Source organism: Trachemys scripta, chromosome 1 (assembly GCF_013100865.1).
Source record: "Trachemys scripta elegans isolate TJP31775 chromosome 1, CAS_Tse_1.0, whole genome shotgun sequence".
Taxonomy (NCBI): Eukaryota; Metazoa; Chordata; order Testudines; family Emydidae; genus Trachemys; species Trachemys scripta.
Window position 1 is genome coordinate 296501261 of NC_048298.1, and position 25701 is coordinate 296526961.

Below are 25701 nucleotides of genomic sequence, written 5' to 3' on the forward strand. Positions count from 1 at the left end.
GAGGAAGAAGCCACTAGTCCATCTAGTCAACTAGCCCCTCTTTGATAATAATGACCAACGCTGCCTATGTAAAACATGAAGCATAAATCACTTTAATGCATGTAATTACGGATAACTAAATAGCATGGAAGGAGTGGGAGGATTTCTTAAAATTACTTATATTTTTATTTACAAATAATAAAACAATGATGTTACTGGCTACAGAGCCACTTCATTTTCTTCCCATTTGTCAATTATTCTAATGTCAGAAAAGACTACTGCCATGTTCAGTTAAGCTTTCTAGAATATATTATTTCACCAAAACTTCATTATGTTTCACCTAATTTTTCTGCATTTCTTTAACTGTTAATTCCCATGATACTGGTGAGTCCACAGAAATTTTGTCCTACATGATCCTGTTGCAAAGTACCTTCGCTTATGCCAAAATCAGTGCCCATCTATTGCATAGAGAAAGGGAAGGATATCTGTCCCAAAGGTAACTTGAAAAGGCTACTTGTCCTTAGGCACGGTTGGTTGGTTAGGTATTATGTTAATAAAGTGGCATCCGATGGAATGACCGAGACTTCAGCTAATACATTTGAGCAAACCACTAATAATGCAGTGGAATTAATCTGGAATCTGAAATTAATCCTACCAACACTACAAGAAGAAGAATTCAGCATGGACTCCTCCTGACGGTCAAAATGACAGACTGGACTTCTACATAGAGTGCTTCTGCAGATGTGCACAGGCTGAAATTGTGAACAGCCAGCATAACTTGTCCCATAACCTCAGCTGTACAGAACGCAATGCCATCCACAGCCTCAGAAACAACTCTGATATTATAATCAAAGGGGCCAACAAAGGAGGTGCTGTAGTCAGAATGAACAGGTCGAATTATGAACAGGAGGCTGCCAGGCAACTCTCCAACACCACATTCAACAGGCCACTATCCTCTGATCCCACTGAGGGGTACCAAAAGAAACTACACCATCTGCTCAAGAAACTCCCTGCTATAGTACAGGAACAAGTCTACACGGACACACCCCTAGAGCCCTGACCAGGGTATTCTATCTGCTACCCAAGATCCATAAACCTGGAAACCCTGGACACCCCATCATCTCAGGCATTGGCACTCTTACAGCAGTATTATCTGGCTATTTGGACTTTCTCCTCAGATCCTACGTTACCAGCACTCCTAGCTATCTTTGAGACACCACCGACTTCCTGAGGAAACTACAATGCATTGGTGATCTTCCTGAAAACACCATCCTGGCCACCATGGATGTAGAAGCTCTTTACACCAATATTCCACATGAGGCTGGACTACAAGCTGTCAGGAACAGTATCCCTGATGAGGCCACGGCACACCTGGTGGCTGAGCTTTGTGACTTTGTCCTCACCCACAACCATTTCAGATTTGGGGACAACTCATACCTTCAAGTCAGCGTCACTGCTATGGGTACCCGCATGGTCCCACAGTATGCCAACATTTTTATGGCTGACTTAGAACAACGCTTCCTCAGCTCTTATCCCCTAGCACCCCTACTCTACTTGCGCTACATTGATGACATCTTCATCATATGGACCCATGGGAAGGAGGCCCTTGAGGAATTCCACCAGGATTTCAACAATTTCCACCCCACCATCAACCTCAGCCTGGACCAGTCTCCACAAGAGATCCACTTCCTGGACACTACAGTGCAAATAAGTGATGGTCACATAAACACCACCCTATACCTAAACCTACTGACCAATTAACGACATGCCTCCAGCTTCCATCCAGGACACATCACATGATCCAATGTCTACAGCCAAGCCCTAAGATACAACCACATTTGTTTCAGTCCCTCAGACAGAGACAAACACCTACAAGATCTTTATCAAGCATTCTTAAAACTACAATACCCACCTTTGGAAGTGAGGAAACAGATTGACAGAGCGAGACAGGTACCCAGAAGTCACCTACTACAGGACAGGCCCAACAAGGAAAATAACAGAACACCTCTGGCCATCACGTACAGGCGCCAGCTAAAACCTCTCCAGCACATCAACAATCTAGAACCTATCCTGGAAAACAATCCCTCACTCTCACAGGCCTTGGTAGGCAAGCCAGTCCTCGCTTACAGACAGCCCCCCAACCTGAAGCAAATACTCACTAGCAACCACACACCACAGAAACACTAATCAAGGAACCAATACCTGTAACAAAACTCATTGCCTATTCTGTCCCCATATCTACTCTAGTGACACCATCAGAGAACCCAACCGCATGAGCCACATCATTAGGGACTCATTCACCTTCACATCTACTAATGTGATATATGCCATTGTGTGCCAGCAACGCCCCTCTGCCATGTACTTTGGCCAAACCGGACGGTCTCTATGTAAAAGAATAAATGGACACAAATCAGACATCAGGAATGGTAACATACAAAAGCCAGTAGGAGAACACTTCAAGCTCCCTGGACATTCCATAACAGATTTAAAAGTAGCTTTAAAAGTAACAAAAAAACCCTTCAAAAACAGACTTCAAAGAGAAAATGCAGAACTAAAATTCATTTGCAATTTTAACACCATTACTTTGGGCTTGAATAGGGACTGGGAGTGGCTGGCTCACTACAACAGCAACTTTCCCTCCCTTGGTATTGACACCTTCTAATCAATTATTGGGAGTGGGCTACATCCACCCTGATTGAATTGGCCCTGTCAACGCTGGTTCTCCACTTGTAAGGTAACTCCCTTTTCTTCATGTATAATAATGCCTGCATCTGTAATTTTCACTTCATGCATCTGAAGAAGTGAGTTTTTTACCCACGAAAGCTTATGCCTAAATAAATCTGTTAGTCTTTAAGGTGCCACCGGACTCCTCATTGTTTTAATATGCATTTGTTTTCATACACGTTTATTTTTGTATTCAGTGAATAGTGGCACAGTATTTCTTAATGTGTTCTCTCACACAGCCAGCATGATTAACAGCCCCTAAGCACTCTGTTCTTCAGAGCAAACATGATTGACAGCCCATTGGTGGATAGCATACACAGCCTGAAAATGTTATTGTTTTGTACTAATGGTGTGAGATATTGCTTTTTTATTTGCGTCTACAGCTGTTAAATGGCATCAGTATCTTCAGAACGTTTGATAAATTAGGTTAAGAATATTGATTTCTGTTTTATTATTGCACATTTGGAGGGGAAGAAGGGTTGCATTTTACAAACAAGCAGTGACTCAGCTAGTCTGGATTCTTCAGAGCAGTTGGTTATTTGATCAAGTGAAACGAAACATGGGCACAGGGGTGGATTTAAGTGACAGGCCACAACTTTAATAATTTAACAGTGGGAAGGGGCATTATCTGGCCCTCCACTCTTCCTCCAAATCAGATATTTTATTGGATATAGTGTGAGATTAAATGGCCTCAAACCAAATAACCAATAATTTGGGATTGAGCCATTTCAGCCTAACCTGTAGTGCTCAGTCCACGACTAAATCCCCTTGACATCCCTTTGTGAGTGGAAAAGAGGGTACAAAGAGGGACCTCAGTCTGTGAAGATTAAAGTCTTCCCTTCTCCTTACAGGCAAAAAGTCCATCAGCCACATCCTGGGTCTCTGGAAGCTGGCTCTTACCACCTTTATCTGCATTGGATACTGGCATAGGTGGTGGGTGGCTAAGGTTATGGGGGGCTCAAACCCTCCAGTCTCAGGAACATTGCTACCAGAGTGTTCTGGAGTGCCACTCCTGCACTTGGAATCCAGGATGGTGCTATGCCCTGGCACTTCAGGAAGTGGCCATTCCCCACAACACACACACACACGGGCAGTCAAGCCCAGAGACGTTTCTCCCTCTCCCTCAGGCTAACTTGCCAACAAGGTAAAGGGTAAGGCTAGAACACCACCTTAAAATGCTCAATGTCACTCTTCCTCCCCGTCCATGTGATGCTGGAGACCCTGTGTGAGGCCAATAGGAGTGTGCTGAGCTCTCAGGTGAGTAAGTTACTATCTGCCCCCAATGGGGCAGCCCTCTTCATCCTGATTGCTCCATGGGGAGGGAAGGCAACCTCATGAGAGGGGGACTTGGGAGAGGGTTCCTCTTCCTGACAGCTCTAAGGGGGTGGGAATAGTTCCATGGAGGTGCTCTTCTTCCCTCCTAATCCAGAAGAACAGCGATTGGTCAGATCCACAGCATCCTAGAAACACAGGTCAGCATACCTGAACTACAAGGAGAGACAGTGAGGCAGCAATGGCAGCAAGATGCCCCCTGGACACCCAGAACGGCTTTTAATTGACAGGGTGAGGCTGTGTGAGAGCCATTTAGCTCTCCCAACTCTCCATCCTTGAGGATCACTACTACACACACTTTGAGACAGGAGGAAGAGCTAGGCTCCACCATGTCTGAGCATGAACACTTCCCATTTTCTTCCCTGGCTGGCTGACTGTACAGAAGATAGGTTTCAGAGTGGTAGCCGTGTTAGTCTGTATCAGAAAAAAGAACGAGGAGTACTTGTGGCACCTTACAGACAAACAAATTTATTTGAGCATAAGCTTTTGAAGTGAAGAATCAGATTGACAGAGCCAGAACAGTACCCAGAAGTTAACTACTACAGGAGAGGCCCAACAAAGAAATTAATAGAACACCACTAGCCATCACCTTCAGCCCCCAACTAAAACCTCTCCAGTGCAACATCAAGGATCTACAACCTATCCTGAGGGGCGATCCTTCACTCTCACAGATCTTGGGAGACAGGCCAGTCCTTGCTTACAGACAGCCCTCCAACCTGAAGCAAATACTCACCAGCAACTACACACCACACAACAAAAACACTAACCCAGGAACCAATCCTTGCAACAAAGCCCGTTGCCAACTTTGTCCACATATCTATTCAGGGACACCATCATAGGACCTAATCACATTAGCCATAATATCAGAGGCTTGTTCACCTGCACATCTACAAATGTGATATATGCCATCATGTGCCAGCAATGCCCCTCTGCCATGTACATTGGCCAAACCGGACAGTCTCTACGCAACAGAATAAATGGACACAAATCAGATGTCAAGAATTATAACATTCAAAACCAGTCGGAGAACACTTCAACCTCCCTGGTCACTCAATTACTCCAACAAAAAAACTTCCAAAACAGACTCCAATGAGAAACTGCAGAATTGGAATTAATTTGCAAACTAGACACCATTAAATTAGGCTTGAATAAAGACTGGGAGTGGATGGGTCATTATACAAAGTAAAAACTGTTTCCCCATGCTAATTTTTCCCCCTACTGTTACTCACACTGTTGGAAATGGGCCATCCTGATTATCACTACAAAATTTGTTTTTCTCCTGCTGAGAATGGCTCACCTTACTCTCATTACAACTGATATGGCAACACCCATTTTTCATGTTCTCTGTGTATATATATCTTCTTACTGTATTTTCCACTGCATGCATCCGATGAAGCGGGTTTTAGCCCACGAAAGATTATGCTAAAATAAATTTGTTAGTCTCTAAGATGCCATAAGTACTCTTCTTTCTTTGTACAGAAGATGGAACCAAAGAATCCGGTTGCCAGCTATATAAGTCATCACAGAATCCACCCCTACAAAGGGGGCAGACTTGGCTGGAAGTGTAATGTTAAAACATACATTATGTAATTGCTTCTGAGGGAGCAGTGCCTCCACAGAATATGGTGCAGTCTCAGTTGTCACACAACCATGGACTCTCAATGGGTAGGCCATCAATGAGGCTTGTGGACTCATAGTCACTCAGCTACTAGGTAGTTAGTCTCTAAGGTGCCACAAGTACTCCTGTTCTTCTTTTTGCGGATACAGACTAACATGGCTGCTACTCTGAAACTCAGCTACTAGGAGGGCAAATTTGAGCTAGAAAAAGTTGTTCAAAATTTTGAAGAATTCTATTCAATTTTTTTTAAAAAATTGCTCTCCAAAGCAAAAGCAATTTGTTTCTTATTGTAATTTTATATAATATGATTTTCTAAAATGTTACAGAATTATACACTTAGTGGGTGCTATAAAAAAATCTGAAGCCATAATTTATATTATGCTCATGTATAATTCCTGTCCCATGATAAAATTTACTGAAACACTTTTCTGTCCATTGCTGCTGTGCCAAATGAAAAAAAAACTGATCTTTCAACATCCAGTCGAATGTGTGTTAAGTTTATAAAGGAAAACCCTACTTTCTTTGACAATTCAATGGCTGAGTACGGTACATTAGCAGAGGATTTCTCTGCTAACTCTAATACAAGCTAGATAAAAGAATTCATTAATGGTATAGCCTAGTGTCAAGAACAGGTAAGATTGTGAAAGTTGGTCAATCAGAATATTCCATTTTCAGATAATCGATAATTTTGCCCAAAAATCACTTTCCTCTTCTTATTCAAATCAGAAAGGGAGGATTACCTTGAAATTTGATTTTAGTTGAATGTAAGTGGCAGTTTCTCATCACCCAGCCTGCACCCTCATCAGACAACAGACTTCAAAGTCCTCCTCATTGCCCTGGCTCCAAAACTTATGGTTATATTCCCAGGGCTCGATGCAGGAATTACTAGGGGAAGCTCTATGTTCCATGTTGTGCAGGTGTCAGACTATATGATCTTTCCCTTCAGGTGTTTAATTCTATGAATCAACTCCTCTTAAAGGTCCTCATCCTTCAATGCAATCTACACGCGTGGACATTGTTTCACTGATGTGAACTGAGAATGGGGCTTATTACTTTTTGTGACTGTAATGAATGGCAGAAGGCTCCTAGAACTACAGAAGAGCATCTTTTTGTATTTACAAATCAAAATAAAATAAAATAAAAATATTCTCCGTGTCCTCCCTGCTGTACAATTCCTGCGAGTTACTACTTGAGTCCCTTGTTCATTAAAAGATGATACTTAGAACATCATCCTCCCTGGATGCTCTGATTATTTCTGCCTTTCCTGGCTTTTCTGCAATTCCACATCAAATTCAAGTTCCTCATCTTTAATTCCAAAGTCCTGCATAACATTGTCCCTGCCTATCTCTCTCCTCTTTCATTTTCTCCCTTTCTACCCCTTAACTTCTTAGGCCTGGGCTACAATAGCCGGGGGGGGGTTCGAACTAAGATACGCAACTTCAGATCTGGCGGGTAGTATAGACGTACCCAACAGTACTTACTCCTAGTGACACCCTTTTCACCTGCTTCTATTTGCTGAACGACTGAAGAGATAAATGGCTAATAGTCTGGAATGGGGTGAGGTCGTCTAAAAAATGTCTGCTGCCACATTTTTCTCAAAGCCACCTCCTCCTATTTGTCTTCCAAGAGGTGGACTTGCAGGTTGGTGTAGTCTAAAAAACTGGCTGTGATGGAGCTGCCTCCTCCCCACGTGTTTCATCTTCCCGTCACACTTTTGGAAGAGAAAGAGGAAGGAGCAGAACTGAGTGCCACTTTCCCTTCTCCACTCACTTTAGAAAGCAGCAGCATTCATCTTTACTTTCACGTTGCTGGATGCTGGTCCAAATGCTGCAAGAAGCGGAAAAGATGGCCACAGATGAAATGGGAGAGTGACAGTCTTTCTAAAGACCTCCCAGATCCTGCAAGATGGGTGACTGAATGCCTCTGCACTCCTGAGGAGCAGTGAAATCCTAGCCCTGCTGTTCCCTCAATTGTTGCATTAGCAAGAGCCAGGAATACGAAGAACTCTAAGTGCCCTGATCTTGTTTCAGGCCCTTAATGAATGGTGGGAGTGAAGCCAAGGCTCTGGCATCGTGTTGCCTGTGCCAATTTGAATGGAGTGTGATGTTACCAAAAGTGTCTATGCCCCTAGATTTGTATTAATCTGAACCAAGGATCCCTCCCCATGCTGCAGATTAGTGAGGTTTTTCTGTATGCTGTCTGAGAGCTATTTAATTGTATGTTTGGGGCTGAGTTAGAGGGAGGAGTTTCGTTTTTGGTGTCTGCACCAACTTTAGTTCCATTTAATAGACCCTATTGCCTTTGTTTTGCTTAAGACTCTTTTTAGGAGCTCAGAGGTCTTTGGCAAGGGGCACCTTACCCATAAAAAACACAATATTATTATAGTAATACCAGCAGGAGGTTTCAATTAGACTTTGAAACTTTACCCACTCTTTTCTAATTAAAAATGTTTTTCAGTGGCTGTGAGGTTTAACAATGCTTGCTCATAGCTGTGCTATTTTTTTATTTTAAAAGCATAAATGTGAGCTTTAAAAATTATTTAAAATTAACAATAAAAATATGAAAAGTTTCTGCAGGACAAATTTGGAGAGGGAGTCACTTTCTTTTTTTAATTAAAACAAATTAAATGTCTCCATACCTTTGCCCCTTTCTTTGATCTTATCTCCATCAACTCTATTCTTCATTCTCCTTTTCCTTTTCCACAATGTCTCCAATTCAATTTCCCCCATACCATTTCAATGTTCTATTTCTCTTTCAATCTTCTTTCCTCTCTTGCCCATCCTTTCCTCTCCCCTCCCCACTTTTGAAGATGGTCATGAACCTGAGTTAATATGCACTAATTAGTTTTTAAAAAAAGAATAAAAGACAGGACAAGTGTAGGGGATATAAGAAAAAAAAAGAGACGGGTGAGTATTGCTGCCATTATTTGTTTAATATCTGTGACTAGCTCTAACTTCCATGCCAATTGTTGTGGTAGCAAAACTGCAATAAACTAAGGCCCCGATAATAATATATAAATAATGATTGCTGAGCATACCTATTAACATCATTTGCATCATATTTTTATGGATTCCAGTCCATTCAAATCAGTAGAGGAACCTGAATGTATCAGATTTTCCAGATAGACTACAACAATGATGATCTTCTAAGGAAAGAATCAGGCCATAATGAAAATTTTCCCCTGATAATGAATTCAGTTTTTTAACGCAGTCCTATAAATAAACCGCTAATTTAAATTTATACACAAAAAAGTCATTGGCCTGAAAGCTAAGGACAACCTATAAAAAAAGAAAAAAAAACAATTCTAAAAATGCAATGGATCATGATGGGAGCCAATCTAATTACAATGGTAAACTCATCACACAGACTGACATTGTGACAGAGTTACTGCCAATACATTTGGATTCACACTATGGTCATTACAGGCTTGGCAGTGGAACACAGCAAAATAGATGTTACTGATGGAAAAGTTTTAGATCATCCAGTCTATCTTCCTGCCAATGCAAGATTGTTCCCTATATTTTCTAGTGGTTGTTCATTCTAGTTTTAAAAGACCCAAATAATGGGGATTCCACAATTTACTTTGGAAACTATTTTACAGCCTAATTACATCTAACTGTCAGGAAGTTTTTTCCTGAAGTTCAGCCTACATTTTCCTTTTTTGAATATCTTTCCAGATGGTGATATATACTTCTGGTGGTACAATAAATAATTCCTCTACCTTACTTGGTTATAGCAACCTTCAGATATTTCTAGATTTTTACTGTGCCCCCCCTTTTACTCAGTCACCACTTGTCAAGCTCTTTAAAACTTTCCCATTAATCAATCTTTCCTGTCCTCTCATCATTTTGATGCTAGGGTTACCATATTTAGCAAATAAAAAAAGAGGACCCTCCATGGGCCCTGGCCCCGCCCATTTCCCCACCCCCAGCCCCGCACCAACTCCGCCCCTTCCCTGCCCCTTCTCCGCCCCCTTCTCCCTCCCACTCCCAGCCACGCGAAAAGGGCTGCCCGAGCGCTACCGGCTTCACGGTTTGCCGTGCAGCCCCCAGACTCTGCGCCCCCGACCGGCGCTTCCCCAGCGCAGCTGGAGCCCGGGAGGGGAAGCGCCCAGCCGGGGGCGCAGGGTCTGGAGGCTGCCCGGCAAACCATGAAGCCGGTAGCGCTTGGGCTTCAGGCAGCCCCTATGCCTCCGGACCCTGCGCCCCCAGCCGGGCACTTCCCCTCCCGGGCTCCGGCAGCGCAGGGTCCGGAGACATGGGGGCTGCCCAAAGCCCGTAGCGCTCGGCTCTTAAACAGAGCCAAAGAGTCAGGGGAGGAGCAGAGCCGCCGCAGCTGGAAGCTCTGCTCCTCCCCTGACTCTTCGGCTCTGTTTAAGAGCCGAGCTGCACGAGCGCTACCGGCTTCAGGCAGCCCCCATGCCTCCGGACCCTGCCCTGCTGGAGCCCGGAAGGGAAGTGCCCGGCCGGCGGCTGGGGTCCAGAGGCAAGGGGGCTGCCTGAAGCCCATAGTTCTTGGGCAGCTCGGCTCTTAACCAGAGCCGAAGAGTCCGGAGAGGAACAGGGCCGCCGCGGGAGGGAAGTGCCCAGCCGGCATTTTCCCGGACATGTTCGGCTTTTTGGCAATTCCCCCCAGACGGGGGTTTGATTGCCGAAAAGCCGGACATGTCCGGGAAAAACCGGACGTATGGTAACCCTATTTGATGCTCATCAATGAACTCCCTCCGATCTTTCTAATAAGATTACATCCAGAACTTAATAAAATATTACAGATGCTGTTGCACCACAGCAGGAGAGAGAGATGGACTATTAACTAATAGGGACTTATTCACCTCCATTGGCTAGGGCAGCCAAAGAGGGCATGAATACAACAGCTCTCTTTAGAGAGCCCTGTTGGTAGAGTTTGCATGGAGTCCCAGCAGAGAGGATAATAGAGCCGCAATTGTGAATAAAGGATGGGACTGATTTTTGTGCTAGAGCTTTTCTGGTAATTTCTATAGGGAAGGGAATATTTTGTTCAAATCAGAATATTATTATTTTACACGGTTTAATTTTACTTCAGGTGGTCACAGGCCAAGTACATCTTTGAATTTTTGGTATATTATAATCTTTAGATGTAGAGATATAAATAAATGAGGATACAGTGTAAAATCTAGAGAATACTTCCTTATGGGATAAGAGATTAATCTAATATCTAAACTAATGAGTAATGTCTCCCGTCATGAGTTAAGTAACCTATATATACTTTGGAAAGCTGTATCGTATGAGATATACACGATATTTTATTCCACTTGCTTTACAATTAAGAACATACTCTGTGGGGAAAGCCAAGAAAACAGAGAAGCAAATAAGAGAGCTGGCCTTTTGAGAGTTTGCAGTAATACAAAAGAAATGGTACTTATTCATGAAGGAATGTATTTTAACTGTGATTTTTTTCTCTTCTGGTTTATTATTGAAATAAAACATGATCACCAAAGGCATTATTTTTTAATGCTTGGAATACACAAACAGACACAGTTAGTAAATCAAAGTATATAATAGCCATATTTTAGTATTTTTTTGGTTTATAAAATAAAATTATATAAAAAATTAAAATGTGATTTAATGTTCAACTGCTTCTAGTTGCTTGTTGAAAGAATAGTAGTAAAACCCATGACTGAAAACTTTTTCTTGCTAATGAAATCCAGTAAATCACGATAAAAAATGTGGCTCTCCTACTCTACCGTTTTGCTAATCTTTCCTCTCCATTTTGGTGACAGTAAACCGGAGTGAAGATATTCTATAGTTTTGGAGTATCAATATTTGCTGTAGGTATATGGTATAAACTGAAGGGAAGGAGACTATTAGGGCATTCTTGTGGGTCCCATCCTCTCACCAGTGCAGGGGTCGGCAATCTTTCATAAGTGGTGTGCTGAGTCTTCATTTATTCACTCTAATTTAAGGTTTTGCGTGCCAGTAATACATTTTAACATTTTTAGAAGGTCTCTTTCTATAAGTCTATGATATATAACTAAACTATTGTATTTCAAGTAAATAAGGTTTTTAAAATGTTTAAGAAGCTTCATTTAAAATTAAATTAAAATGCAGAGCCCTCCGGATTGGTAGCCAGGACCTGGGCAGTGTGAGTGCCACTGAAAATCAGCTCACGTGCCGCCTTCAGCTCACATGCCATAGGTTGCCTACCCCTGCACTAGTGTTTTCCTCCCACAAGTCTCATCAAATCTTTCCTAACACATCCCTTAAATCTTGCCTTCGCCTTTCTCTCCGACCAAAGTGCTGAGACTGTGTCAGATCCTACTGTTTCATGTTATACTGGTAGAAACACCCAAATCTGGTAGTGGTGGTAAGGCATGAGTCAGCCCCCAGCCTTAAATTCATGTATCACAGGCCATAAAAGCTATCTTAGAAAATAGGCAAACCTTCAAAACAAAAAGCCAAAAAGGGACTAATTGGGAAATGCTACAGAGTTACAAATACTGAAAGATCAGTCTTAAATATTCGATCTGTGAGACCAGAATTGTAACTTTTCTGTATATTTATTATAGTTTTATGGTTTCATTTTTTAACGTAGGCTATACTGTTATTTTAAAAATAAAAGCACACACAATAATTTTCAGGGAGCTTAAAGAAATAATTACATTTGGATTATTTCCAACAAAACATTCTTCAGAAAATCCACACTCTCTGTTCTTGACATAAATTGAAAACTATAATATAGATATGCTCTACCCAGGCTTCAAAATGGCATTAAAAAGGCACATTATCAATATGTTTAAAATATTTTAAAAGTTCGGTTTTACAGCTCCGTAACTGAAATTGCTATACACTTAGACTGAGTAATATCTACTGCAACAAATTAATATATGCAAAATGTGTCGAATAATAGTTAATTTATGCTGTTGTAATGACTGTGTAATATATCTGAAATCTGTGCTAATCAAGAAAAAGGAGCCCCTTCTAGCTACACTACAATCATCAGCCAGTAATTTTCACCCTGCCCACCTTGAGTAAAATATGACTGGTAAAGTATTTGCTGCTAATTTCTCAAATCAATAATTAGTACCTCTCAACGGCATGTAATAAAAAATCTAAAGATGAAGAAGCAGTTTTTATATACAAGATCTGAATTGTTCATATTTTTGTAGTAAAAGCTGGACAGTAGTGGAATTATCTGTTTCACATGGATTGTACTGATTATAAATCTAATTTTGAGATAACACTCTAAGATGGCTCCAGAGAGGTATAAGAAGTGGAAGATCAATGATGCTCTCTAGAAGTGGTCATTTGTTACATGAGTATTCATTACAAATAATATTCATTATAAATTAAGCCCTCTTTTTGGTTAGTGAAGAACTCTTTTCTTCACTTCTTAATTCAAGAACTCTTCCTGATTTTCTGCATTAATTCATCTGCAAATAACTATCAGCTACATGAGTTATCTTCAAATTATTCTCTCGGAACATTTCTGTGTTATTTGTGTTGTGTGGTGGGTCATCTAAGTCAGATAGCGTTGCTCACTTTCCTCTTCTGTGTGGATGACAAACTTTTTAAACAGGGGAATAATGAGTAGCAAATAAACTCCATACTTTTGGTTTAACTTTTTGGATAAAATCATGTGTGCTACAATTTGTGAAATTATTAGGAATCATATATTTTTATGACTACCTCAGTTCTCTGAATACTCAGGAACAACAAATAATAGGATTCAGGAATTACAATGAATTGGGCTCAGTGCTTTTATATGTGAAAATATTCACCAATCAGTATTTTTCATTATTTGACCATTTCTAATGTACTCAATAAAGGCACAATGGAGAGTCACTAATTAGTGTGAATTAATGTATTTATACTAGAATAATATTTTGGTTTTAAGGTTATTTTGTGTTCTGAACTCTATGGATCAGATTCTGATTTCTGATTCACTGGTGTAAATGGCCTATGTGTTACTTATACTGACACCCCATTGAATACAGAGACTGGTTTGAGAAATCTGTCCTGAATTCCAAGTCTTCTATGGGACTGTGCCTAGCAACAAGAGCAAATACCACTCCCTCTGAGACCACGATCCCTTTAACCAGTGAAGTTCCACCAGAACAAAGTAACTATGGATTGATAAGAAAAGGCTCATAAGTGCAGGAGGCAGATCTTTCACCGGAGCTGGACCTAAACTTTGGAACTCAGTCCCTGAAGAGATAAGAATGATCACAGACACAACCACTTTCATAACTAAATGCAAAACTCATTTGTTCAATTTGGCTTTCCCTGGATAATTTCTTCACACTCACATTCAAACACACAAAAAACACTCTGAACTAATAAAGGTATTTCTCCTACAATCTGGATGTATGGTGAAAGAAGGAAGGTCTATTTCAGGTGCTTGGAAGACACAAATTCACAGTGATTTGGATGTGGAGCTCTTGCTAAAGTCAACAGGATCCACGTATACATTCCCCAAAGCAGAACTTAGCCCTTAGTGCAGGGGTGGACAAACTATGGCCCGCAGGCTGGATCCGACCCGCGGGATTGCCACCCCCGTGGCATTGGCCCTGCGCCGCTCCCGGAAGCAGCTGGCACCATGACCCTGCAGCCCCTGAGGGAGTAGGGGGGCAGAGGGCTCTGTGCGCTGCCATTGCCTGCAGACACCGCCCCCCGCAGATCCCATTGGCTGGGAATGGGGAACCATGGCCAATGGGAGCTTTGGGGGAGGTACCTGCAGGCAAGGACAGCACGCGGAGCCCTCTGTCCCCCCTCCCCCAGGAGATGCAGGGACATGGTGCCAGCCGCTTCCGGGAGCAGCACGGCATGGGCCAGGGCAGGCAGGGAGCCTGTCTTAGCCCTGCTGCGTGCCGCTGCCACCCTGGAGCCGCTCCAGGTAAGCGGCACCGGGCTGGAGCCCGCAACCTGAACTCCTCCTGCACCCTACACCCCAACCCCCTGCCCCTAGCCCCCCCCCCCCCCCCACACCCCTCTTGCACCCCACCCCCCTGCCCTGAGACCCCTCCCACACTCCGCACCGCTCCTGTGCCCCAACCCCTTGCCCTTAGCCCCTTCCTGCACACTGCACCCCCCCCTACACTCTGCACTCCCTCCCACACCCCAAACTCCTGCCCCAGCCCTACATTCATGGCCCTGCATGCAATTTCCCCACCCAGATGTGGCACTCACGGCAAAAAGTTTGCCCACCCCTGCCTTAGTACATAACAAAATAATTGCCATTATCATTATGGCTTTTGCATATATAAGGGTTTTTCCTGTACATCTTCCTTCAATTAAGTTGGAAATAAGTGGATATTGACATCACTGACAATCTCTCGGTTACTTCACAACTATCCATAATCGTTTCATACGACTGCTCCCAGAGAGGAAGCCAGGAGCATCCCTTGTATGGAGGCAATTAGGCAACATTGAACATGTAAGTGAACAATATTGTGGGTACAATTCAATGAAGCAGATCCAGAGGGGTGGTTTTGATATTCTGTCAGATCAAAGAAAGAGATCACAGAAGAAAAAAGAAAAGAAATAAGAATAACTCAGAACAAGAGCAAGAACAAGCACATGCTTGCAACGGTTAGCAGTGGGTGTCGTTATGTAAGTCTTTTATTTTATTCGAATGGTAAGTGTGTTAATTTTTTCCTCATAATTCTTCTAGGTTCAGCCAGCAGGAAAGGCTACCATTCCAACTCTTTGTTAAAGATATATCTATCTTGATGGTTCTTGACAACCCTATCATGTCAGCTCTCTGTAGTAGCAAAGAGTGTTTCAGCAAGAAAAAAAAAGTGAAAACTGACATGCTCTACTCTGCTTCCTGTGGGCATATTTCACTATAGCAGATCCAGAGGGATGCTTTGTTGTTCCTGTCAGATCAAAGAAAGAGATAAGAGAAGAAAATATCATCTAAAATATAAACCCAGAAAGGAGGGTAACTGAAAAGCACTGCAAGACCACCACATCATTATGACTTTTTTAATCATTTAAATACGCTAACTATAAACTCCACAGTAAAGAAATAAATATTGTATAGGCCGTATGCTCTGCTAGCTGCCAGCAAAACTGTCCTTCTAGGATTAGTTTATGGGCATGGAAACTGACTGTCAAATGCTAGTCATTTTAATCATTTTTCAATTTGGCTGTGTGGGCTGCAGGTATGCTCAGGTATTTTGACAGGTGACTACTCAGAACAAATATCTGAACCCAGTAACTTCTTCATATTCGTTTGTTTTTTCTGCAAATGTACAATTCATCTTTTGCTGAACATGCCGTACACATAAAGGCTAGCAATTGGAATGCACTGCCTATCTACATTTGCGACTGAGTATGAAAAAAAAAAAGAAGAAAAACCAGCTAGAATGTGCATACAAACCAAAAACTGTACAGTATAATGCTTCACTTGGTTTTTTAAACACTACTAATGAAGAACAAATTGTATGCTATCAAAGTAGATGGAGATCTGGCAATAATTTTAAACAAAAAAAAATAAACAGTAAGCCAAAAATATTAACTTTCTGTGAGTTTCTACAAAAAATGTGCTTTCAATGTTACATGTGACTAGTTTAATTACATTTTTAGTCATCAAAATGAGTATCTCCACTTAATCATTTTCAGTTTAATCCACAAGGCAGTACTGAAAAATTATTCACATGGTTATGTTCAATGTTTTTATTTATTTTTTTTTAATGAAATGTATATTAGTGTGCTGTTCACGCTTCAATCACACAATAATTTATGAAGTGGAAGAATAAGGCCCTGACTTTTCAAAAATAACTAGTGAGTTGAGTTCTCCCATGTCTGGGTACCAAACTTGAGACACATGTTTTCAAAAGAATGGGTGCTTGGAACTTCTGAAAAATCATGTCCTTTCAAAGTTTCTCAAGTTGGGCACCCAAAAACCCTAGTCACTTTTGAAAATTTAGGCCATGAGATTTATATTGATTAGCCTGTGAAATGGTCATTCCTAGGAGAATATACAAGTACAAATAATACAGTAACAATTTTACTTAGTGTGCTTTAGGTATCATTGTTTTCTGCATTAGCATTTTTAACATCAGCTCTTTGAAGTCAGCTGAACCTGTCCAGAAAAAAAGGGTTTGGATTATCATCTAAACCAACAATAAAGACAATTCCAAATAACATCTAATGTCCAATATAACTGCTGTTTACATATTAAAAAGAGATACAGACTTTGTACCGGAGATGTTCTGTCATGTTTCTCCACAGGAGAAGGCTGTGACAGTAAAGTTCATTATCAATTACAGCTTTACACGTACAAGATGAGTTAAGCTGTCATAATTTTCTCAGACAGAGATCCTGTGCTGTCAAAGAATGTCAATTTTTAATCTGACACAAGGAAGAAAATTATCTGTTATTCTGACCCCTAATTTCTTGACATTTTAATGCCATAATTGCTGTGGTTAGTGCTGCAATCATGATTTCACCTGTCAAGTAAGAATGAATCAATATCCTTATGCTGTTCCTCAAATTTTAGCATTTATTTCACAATTTAAGGTTTTTTTTTAATACAATAGAGATCAGTGATATACAGGCACACCTGCAACTGAGAAATATTAAGATTACTACAACAACAAAATTTCCCCTTAATTTGGGCCTGACAATGTTAATTTTTACTACATAGTTCTTCCTCTTCTCCTTTTATTATAATATGAATACAATTTTGCAATGTGCAGAATAAAAGAGAAGCTACTCAAATTGCTAAAAAGACTCTCTTTCAAGAATTTTTATATTTTAAAAGTGGAAGACTTCCCACTTCAAATTCAACAGGGCCTAAGCCAGAAATTTAGGACTTGGATTAACTTTGGGGCATCCAGGGACACAGTTTTGGTTTGAACTAATTACTACTTGTAATGCATTAGGGTGATTTTTCTCTCTCTCTCTTTTTATATATATATTTATTTGGTGGCACTATGAAATCTGAAGAATAAGTTTCAGTAAATGCAGCATGTATATTATTCAGTGCAGATCTCAAGTTCTCAAAGGCTTATTTAAATGAAGAAACACATCTTGACATACACATCTTGACATAGTTATTGTTAATTTAAATTTTAAAAATCAGAGGTGGGCCACACCCATCATGATATTAGGGTGACCATCTTTTCAAAAGGCAAAAACGGGACACATGCAGGATCCCTGCCCCCTCTGTAACCCCACCTTCTGCTCCTCCTCTTCTCCCATGGCCTTCCCCCAGCTCCTCCTCTTCCACTCAAGGCCTCACCCCTTGGCCATGCTGGAAGCCAGAGTCCTGGTAAGAGCTGCCCAGGGAGCCTGGGCTGCTGTGGGGAGCCCTGGAGCCTCCACTTGCCCTGGATTGGGTGACGGGGTGCCCAAGAGTAGCCCCGGCCCATGTCCACGCCCCCCAAGTGCACAGCACAGGGCAGGTGGAGGGTCCAGGACTCCCCACAGCAGCCCAGGCTTTCTGGGTGGCTCTTACTACTGCCCAGCTCTGGCTTCTGGCCTGGCCAGGGGGCAAGGCATCAGGAAGAAAGGAGAAGCAGAGGGTGGAGCATTATAGTGAGGCGGGGCTAAGGCCCACCTCAGCTCCCCCACCAGAAAGAGGCTGGCGCCCCCCTGAGCCTCGGGCAAGTGCTGAGCAGTGCCGCAGGGAATCTAGGACAAATGCTGTCCTGAAGTCATTCAACCCAGGACCAGGATTTGAACTCTGCATTTTGGGACTGTCCCACCCAATTCAGGATGGGTGGTCACCCTACATGACATTCATAAAGGGGCAGATGGAGAGACCACTAATAACGGGGTCAGGGAGGTACTTCTGCACTAGATGGTGATAGAGTATGAGGAAGATGCATAAGCATGTGCCTTCTCCCTGTGCTGCATGGAGCACAACTTTCAAGGGGCTCTGAGTGTAGCCATATTTGTCTGTGGGAAAAAGGGTCGCTTAAAGACAAGGATGGGCTATGGTTTTCTCATTGCATGTATCCTCTGGGTTTTTTTCACCCAGATAGAGGAGTGCTAAAGCTACTCGCTAGAGAAGGCTGACGCATGACCGCCTTGAAATAACTCCACAGGATTGCCCAGTTTGTATATACAAGGGGATACCAGTATTTAGGTGTCTAACTGCCACTTTTGGCACCTAAGTCATTTAGGTGACACTGGGATTCACAAAACCCCTGCAGAACAGCTGCCCAACATCCCTAGGGATCTATGTTTCTGCTATTAAAGCCCCTGAGGAGGCTAAATTTCAGCAGCTGGATATGCACACAGTCACCTCAGTTTTGATGCTCCCCAGCAGCTCAGTGCCTAACTCACACCTATGCCCAATTGTGATTCACAAACTAGGCATTCCCCTCCTAGTTTATCTCTGGGGCCCCATCTGGTAGATGTGCTCAGAACATATTTAAACTTACATAAAATGTCCAGAATGAGGAATAAGAAGTGGTGGTGGCCCAGTACTTAGAGAATTTACTTAGGAGACCGGGGGTTCAATTCACCCATTTGCCTGATGTACAGCAGAGATTTAAACATTGGTTCTTTCACCTTCAAGCAGAGGCTAGAGCTAGGCTACGGATGCATTTTAATTCTCTCTCTGGCACAGTTATTACTGGAGTATTTATACACAGTGGAAAAAATTCAGCTGGAGAGATTTAGAGAGCCCTGTCATAAAATTCGCCATAGACCACTCCCTTAGGAAAAGGGAGGTCCAAGTTCAAATCCCTGCTCTGCAAAAGGGGAATTGAACACAGGTCTTCCAAGTCCTGAGTAAGTGGTCTAACCACTAGGCTAAACGTTATTAAAGGGCTTTTATTACAGCTCCCCATCCTTTGCTTTTCTTGAAAAAGTGCTGACCTGTCTTAGGCACCTAACTCCAGGAAAGGGTTCATGGCTGAATCCCAAGTGGAGAAAAGCACCTCTCTTTGGCCCAGAGTTAGGCACCTGGCATCCTTTGATGGATGGGGTATAGGCCTCACCCCTCTCCTTGGCATTTCCGATAGGTTAGCTCAGGCAGCTCTCCTCTCAGCATGACGTTTTTTGTGAATCCCATTCTTAGACACCTAACTCTCCTCTTGCCTTGCATACATAGGTGCTGGAACTAGGGTGTGTGTGTGCTGCCACGCTGCCTGGCTTGAAGTGGTTTCCATCATATACAGGGTTTACAGTTTGGTTCAATGGCTATTAGCACCCCCACTACAAAAATTGTTCCAGCACCCCTGCTTGTATAGGGGACCTGGGCACCTCAGTTTGTGAATTCCACTTGGTGACAGGGCACCTAAAAGTTAGACACTGCAATGCGGAACATGGCATCACCCAAATCCCCCTTGTGAATGCCACCTCCAGTGTTCAACTGAGGCACTCAAGCTGGGTGCTAAGCCAGGATTTCTGCAAAATAGCAAATATGTGAAAATAGTGTGCTCAGTTGTGTGCACAAACTGGCAACTATATGGTCAGTTGGGACAATAATGTACTTTCATAAGAGTGAACATTATCAAAAGGTGACAGAGTGCTAACTTTGTTGTGTTCCCAAATGACAGAGAGGGTCATGGATTTGGATCTGGATCTTGAACCCTTCTCTAAAATTGGGGGGTGTTCAAATTTGAGGCTTTGGGCCATCTATACTGAAAGATAGCACAAAAATAATTAGTTAGGTGTGGGGATCTGGTTCTCTCTTGCTGAACACAAAAGTGTTTTTACCTAGAAGATATTTTTTCCCTAAACAAAGGCAGGAGCTGGGGATGCAGGGCAAATCATGATTTAAATCCCCACCTGGGATGGAGGGGAAGAATGATTGGGAGGTTTTTATCTTACCCCACCGATCTGCTGATTTGCTGTTCTCGCCTTTTATTTGTGGACAAATTGACATCAGGGAGTGGGGAAGGCAGTAACGAATGATCTTTTATTCAGCCAACCTGTGTTGATTATGTTGCTTTGTGACCAATGGCAGCTCCACTGGGCTAAAGTTTCTGGTTGACCTGAGGCCCGAGGCATCCACCACGCATCCTTTCATGCTCTGGTTTTGGCTGATCACCACCTGGCGTGAGGAACTGTTTCTATGTGGTTGGATGGGGACTTGACTTTTACAATGATAAAGATTAGAGGTTCATGCCCAATTCTTCCCATGAGTTGGGAGCTTGCTAAGGGACACTTACTTGGAGCCACATTTCATTGTGAAAAAACTGCTGTGTTCCCTGTCTGTTTTGAGACCTGTGATGGCCACTGTTTTAGGAGGCAACCATAATAATCTAGTCTGTTTCCCTGATAACAGGTGACGGGATTTCAAGCTAAAAGTAATGGTCATTTGCTTAAACCATAGCCTCTGCTGAAGTCTGTTCACCAACCTCCTCGTTGCAGCAGAAAAACTCAGTATTTCCCTTTATTTAGAAAATGAAATAACTAGAATATCTCAGACATTGTGGGGTAGGGATTACAGGTATATCCTGACTTTTAACAGCAGATATTGTATTGAGAAAAAGTTCAACTTTTCTTTGAAAAGATCTTTTATATTCAACTATTACCAAGTTAAAATATCAAACACAACAGTTCACAACCTGCTGTGATATAATACATATGACAAAAAGGAATTTGATTTTCTAGTGTTTATATATTTATATTTTATGGGGTTTAAAACACATTTAAAATGACGTTCTTGCTTATATATTGTTTGGTGGACTATCTGCTAAAATCAATTGTTAAAATAAGAAAAAAGTATTTAGAAACATAAAAAGTCCATTTTTTTACAGAAGAAAGCAAATCATAACTAAAATGTGCAGTTGTAATAAAAACATATCATCCATGCCTGAACCACTAATAAATACTGATCCAGATATCAAACACTGTTTTATTGGACAGAGAACCTATATACCATTTATACTTATAGTTCAAATAAATCTGAAAAGCCTCCAAATCTGCCTGTATAAATCCATATGATCTTGTATGTATGATCACATATGAGCAAAAATTGAACAAGAAGGTATTTTTACTCTGCAAAGAATACAGAGCAGGATTAGTATTTGAAGTCTTTTAGAGGAACAAGTACGTTACGTGTCTAGGTATGACAAACTATTTATGAGGAACTGAAGGGCATTCAGATTTCTTTTCTATTTTAAATTGAACATTTTGCTCTCAGTAGCACTAAAAATAACCTTTCACGTGAAAATTTTCTTCTTGTGTGTGGAATGAAGAATAAAATGGAGCTGTGAGAAGTGGCTTACAGTGCACAGGGAAGCACAAGAAAGAAGAGATATATATGTTAATGACTAAGGGGGCATGGGTTAGACATACATGTGGGAGCACAAAAACATCTCCCTGATTTTTAAAAAAAATCCTGACAATAAATTGTGCATGTAACTAAGCTCACAAGAGAGTTGAAGATGCTCATCATGTCACAAGATGTTAAGCAAAGCACACTGACCTCAATCCTACAAGCCATCCTTTGTGGGGAGGCCCTTGAAGTCAGACACATAGGTCTGTCCATGCAAATCAGGGCCTTAAGTATTGCATTACCTCTATTATTGCACAGTTACTAGTCATATTGAACTACTAAGTATTGCACTCCTTTGCTTTCATTGCATAAGCATCTTATTTATACTTTCAAAAATTATTGTTCTTTTGTGCATGCAGATCTGCATTTTATTGCCTCTAATTATGCTCTAAGTCTCTGGAATCTGCAAACAATTATGCACGTACTTAATTTTAAGCACTTGAGTAGTCCCATTGGAGTCAATGGGTCTCATCAAATGCTTAAAATGGGGTATTAGAATAAATGTTTGCAGGATCTGATCCTTAAAATACACCTTCTGAAGTTCTAGCTCTAAGAATCTAAAGATCAGATTTTTTAAATGTCTGTATTCTTGGTTAGCAATCTAAATGGTAAAAAGACATTAAAATGCATTATTCCAAAAAATTAGCCTCACTGAATCCAAATGTTTCTTTGATGGCTGTTTCTTTTTCACAATCTACTAGTTTTCTGTCTTCAAGATTAAAACAAAAAAAACACAAAACAAAACAAAAACAACTCATCTCTCCCCCCACTCCGAAAAAAACAATTCTAAAGCCTGGTAGTGTATAAATTATTACTGTTTTGCATACAACAGATGGTAGATATCTGGGGGAATGGACGATTGTGTGTATAGCTTCATCACAGCAACACTCATCTAGCAGCTGTTGTATCTTCACACTTTTCACCTAATTTTTAATCATTTTACCCAATGCATGAATGATATTTATAGCAATAATTCTTAATAATTTTACTAAAACAAGCACATTGACTGTAAATAAAACACATATGAGGATAGCAACATGATTCTGCCCAGATGGTTAGTGTAAACATATTTGAACAAAACACCCGCACAAAAAATCCCAGAAAACAACCCAACACACACAAAAAATTAAACCTAAAAACATCCTTTAATGGCAACATTTGATTGTACATTACAGAAAGAAAAACTAAAGTAATTTGAACTAATTCTATTTGTCAGCCTGTAAAGTATAATTCTATTGATGCACATAATTGGTATTGCATTATCTGGAAATGTTAGGCGTTTTCCTCTGACTCATGGCCACAATGCAAAGTAATCTTTTTATTTCAACTTTTCAGTTTTACTAAGTGATTCTATCAGATGCTAATTGTAAAGATGGTTCATTTTGTAGAGCATTACTTGCACTATAATAAATGGATTGCATATTAACTGTATTGTATATGATAGTGCTTCTTAGCAAAGAAAACACTGCCCAGCATCTACACCTCTTTGACATTTAAACATACTTGACTTTCCTTTTTTGGAATCACCCAGGATCCCAAGTTCTGAATAAAGTCAATAAAATCAAACCAAAAAGGATTTTTTTTTAAACTAAAAAAAGATGATACATTAATGATGCCTGGGAGATCACGGCAGTTTTTAGAATGACATGATAGTAAATGCTTACCTCCCTGAGGACAGGATCAGTGATACTGTCCAGATTCACAGAGCCTTCATATGTTAGATAGTGGAAAACATTGAGTGCACGCACTGCTTCTGGTCCTCGTTGCTTGTAGCCAAAAATAAGGTCAATCCATTGATGAAGCTGGCATGATACAAACTCACTTTCCAGCGCCTGGAAATGAAATTCAAAGTCAGGGAAAAATACTGTTTCTCACATTTACATGCTTAAATTCTGTTTTCACTTTTCTTATTGCCTGAAGAAACTGTACTGTACAGCACTAGAATTCGTGTTCATATTTACAGTATATATCTGAAGTCTTTCAAACAAACATTAAACCACCACTCAATGAATTATATTGTGAAAAAAATTAAAGGACATTACTCTTATTTGTTCAGTTGTTAATTTCCTTTTCAAAAACAGGGTTTAGCTAACTATGATTGTTTAGTTAATTCTAGAGCTGTCCAATAAATTTCTTGCATAATCTGTCTAAAAAATTGATGGAAAACGGGGGAAATGAGCAAAGATATCCTGACCCACAGCTCATTTTCCAACCAGCTCTAATTCATTTTAAACCTATAATGGAAAAGACAGGAATACAGTATTAGTTTTAAACAGCTCTATAGAGAAAATAAGATGTTTTTGAACTCCAAGTGGGGGTTGTGGCTCACTGAGCAAGGGCCCTCTTTTCTAAGTAGTCTCAAAGAAAAAAAAACACCCACTCACGAATGTTTGTCCAACATAAGAAAGATGGGTTATGATTGGTAACCCCTCTGTGCAACACAAGTGGTGAGGAGAAGGTACTAAACTGCAGCCATAGAAGTGATGATAGCAATAAAGGTTGAGCTTAGCCTCTCCATTACAGAGAAACATCTACTTACCTTTAGATGTCACTGCCTGCATTGGAGCTTTGAAAGCCTCAGAGAAGACATAGGGTGCCCTTAACTTCCTTCCCCTAGCAAACCACTTACCTTGCTTGCCCACAGGCTATTATCTGGAAACATATACAGTTCTCTTCTACAGGTTCTTAGTGTGTATGTAAGCATTAAAAGGTTACATTAATGGATTTGTTATACCAGTTACTAGGACTGGTTGAAAATTTTCCAGTAAAATTATTTTTTGAGGGAAAATTGTTTTCAACTAAACAAATGGTTTTGCAATAGTTGCCTCCTTTCTGTCAAAATTTTGATTTATTTTTGTCAAAAACAGTCAAAAAGTGAAACATTTCAATTTGGATATCCTGCCATGATGCCTCCTTGGAGTTATAGTTTGGTATCATCAATACTAGTGTAACCATCCTGAACTTTGACTTCAGAATAAAATGTTCAGTTGTTGAAGGTCCAGAAGGGGTCTCTGTCTTTTTGGGGGACCGAGAAGTAAGGGGAATAGAAACCTCTTCCTTGATATTGAGGTGGCATTCACTCTATTGCCACTCACAGGAGGATGGAGTCTGCCTCCTGGCGAAGAATCACCTCATGACAGTGATCCCTGAAGGGGATCCAGGAAGGAAGTTTGCATGGATGGAGGGAGGGAAAGAAACTCTATGTAGTATCCTTGATGGATAATTTATAAGACCCAACAGTCTGTCGTTATGGAGTCCCAACTGTGTGCAAAACCTGCAGGGCATCCCCCAGAATAATGTGGGTATATTGTATGTCACCAATATCGGTGGGTGGATCTTGACTACGACATCAAAAAGCAGCCCTTAGCAAGTGGCTGGGAATGGGAAGAGTTCATGGCAGCAGAGGTGCCTGAAAACAGAGGTCTCTGAATCCTTTGTGGTTTACACAGGAGGTTGGCTGGGCGTTGCTGGCAGAATGCCCAAGTTGCCGGTATGGGGAGAAAATCTACCTATATTAATTATACTAAAACTTTAACTATGCTAATATGTACAATAAACTATTTACAAATTTGTTTAGAGAGTAATAATAAAAAAAAGCTGGAAAAACATGTGGATGCAGGGATTCTGACTCAGGCCATATGGCAGTAAGAAGGAACTGGAGAGGTGTTGGTGTGCATTGCCTCTTATGCCCTCGGTCTGGACCATGAGGTGAATTACTGTGCATGTGCAGACCAACAGACACTGCTTGCTAGAATTTCCAGACTTGCACACATGGCACGCACACGCACCTATATGTAGAATACACGTAGAACTCAAAGAAGAATGTT

General features: G+C 41.1%; 1 protein-coding gene across 14 annotated transcripts in view; it reads right to left on the reverse strand.

Annotated features, from left to right (window-relative positions):
* Positions 1–25701, reverse strand: part of NBEA (neurobeachin) — an 834265-nt gene that overhangs the window by 40019 nt on the left and 768545 nt on the right. For all 14 annotated transcript variants that reach the window (XM_034758618.1, XM_034758629.1, XM_034758620.1 and 11 more), the window contains one exon: positions 23539–23706. In XM_034758618.1, the coding sequence (XP_034614509.1) occupies positions 23539–23706 (168 nt within the window). The remainder of the gene's footprint in view (positions 1–23538; positions 23707–25701) is intronic.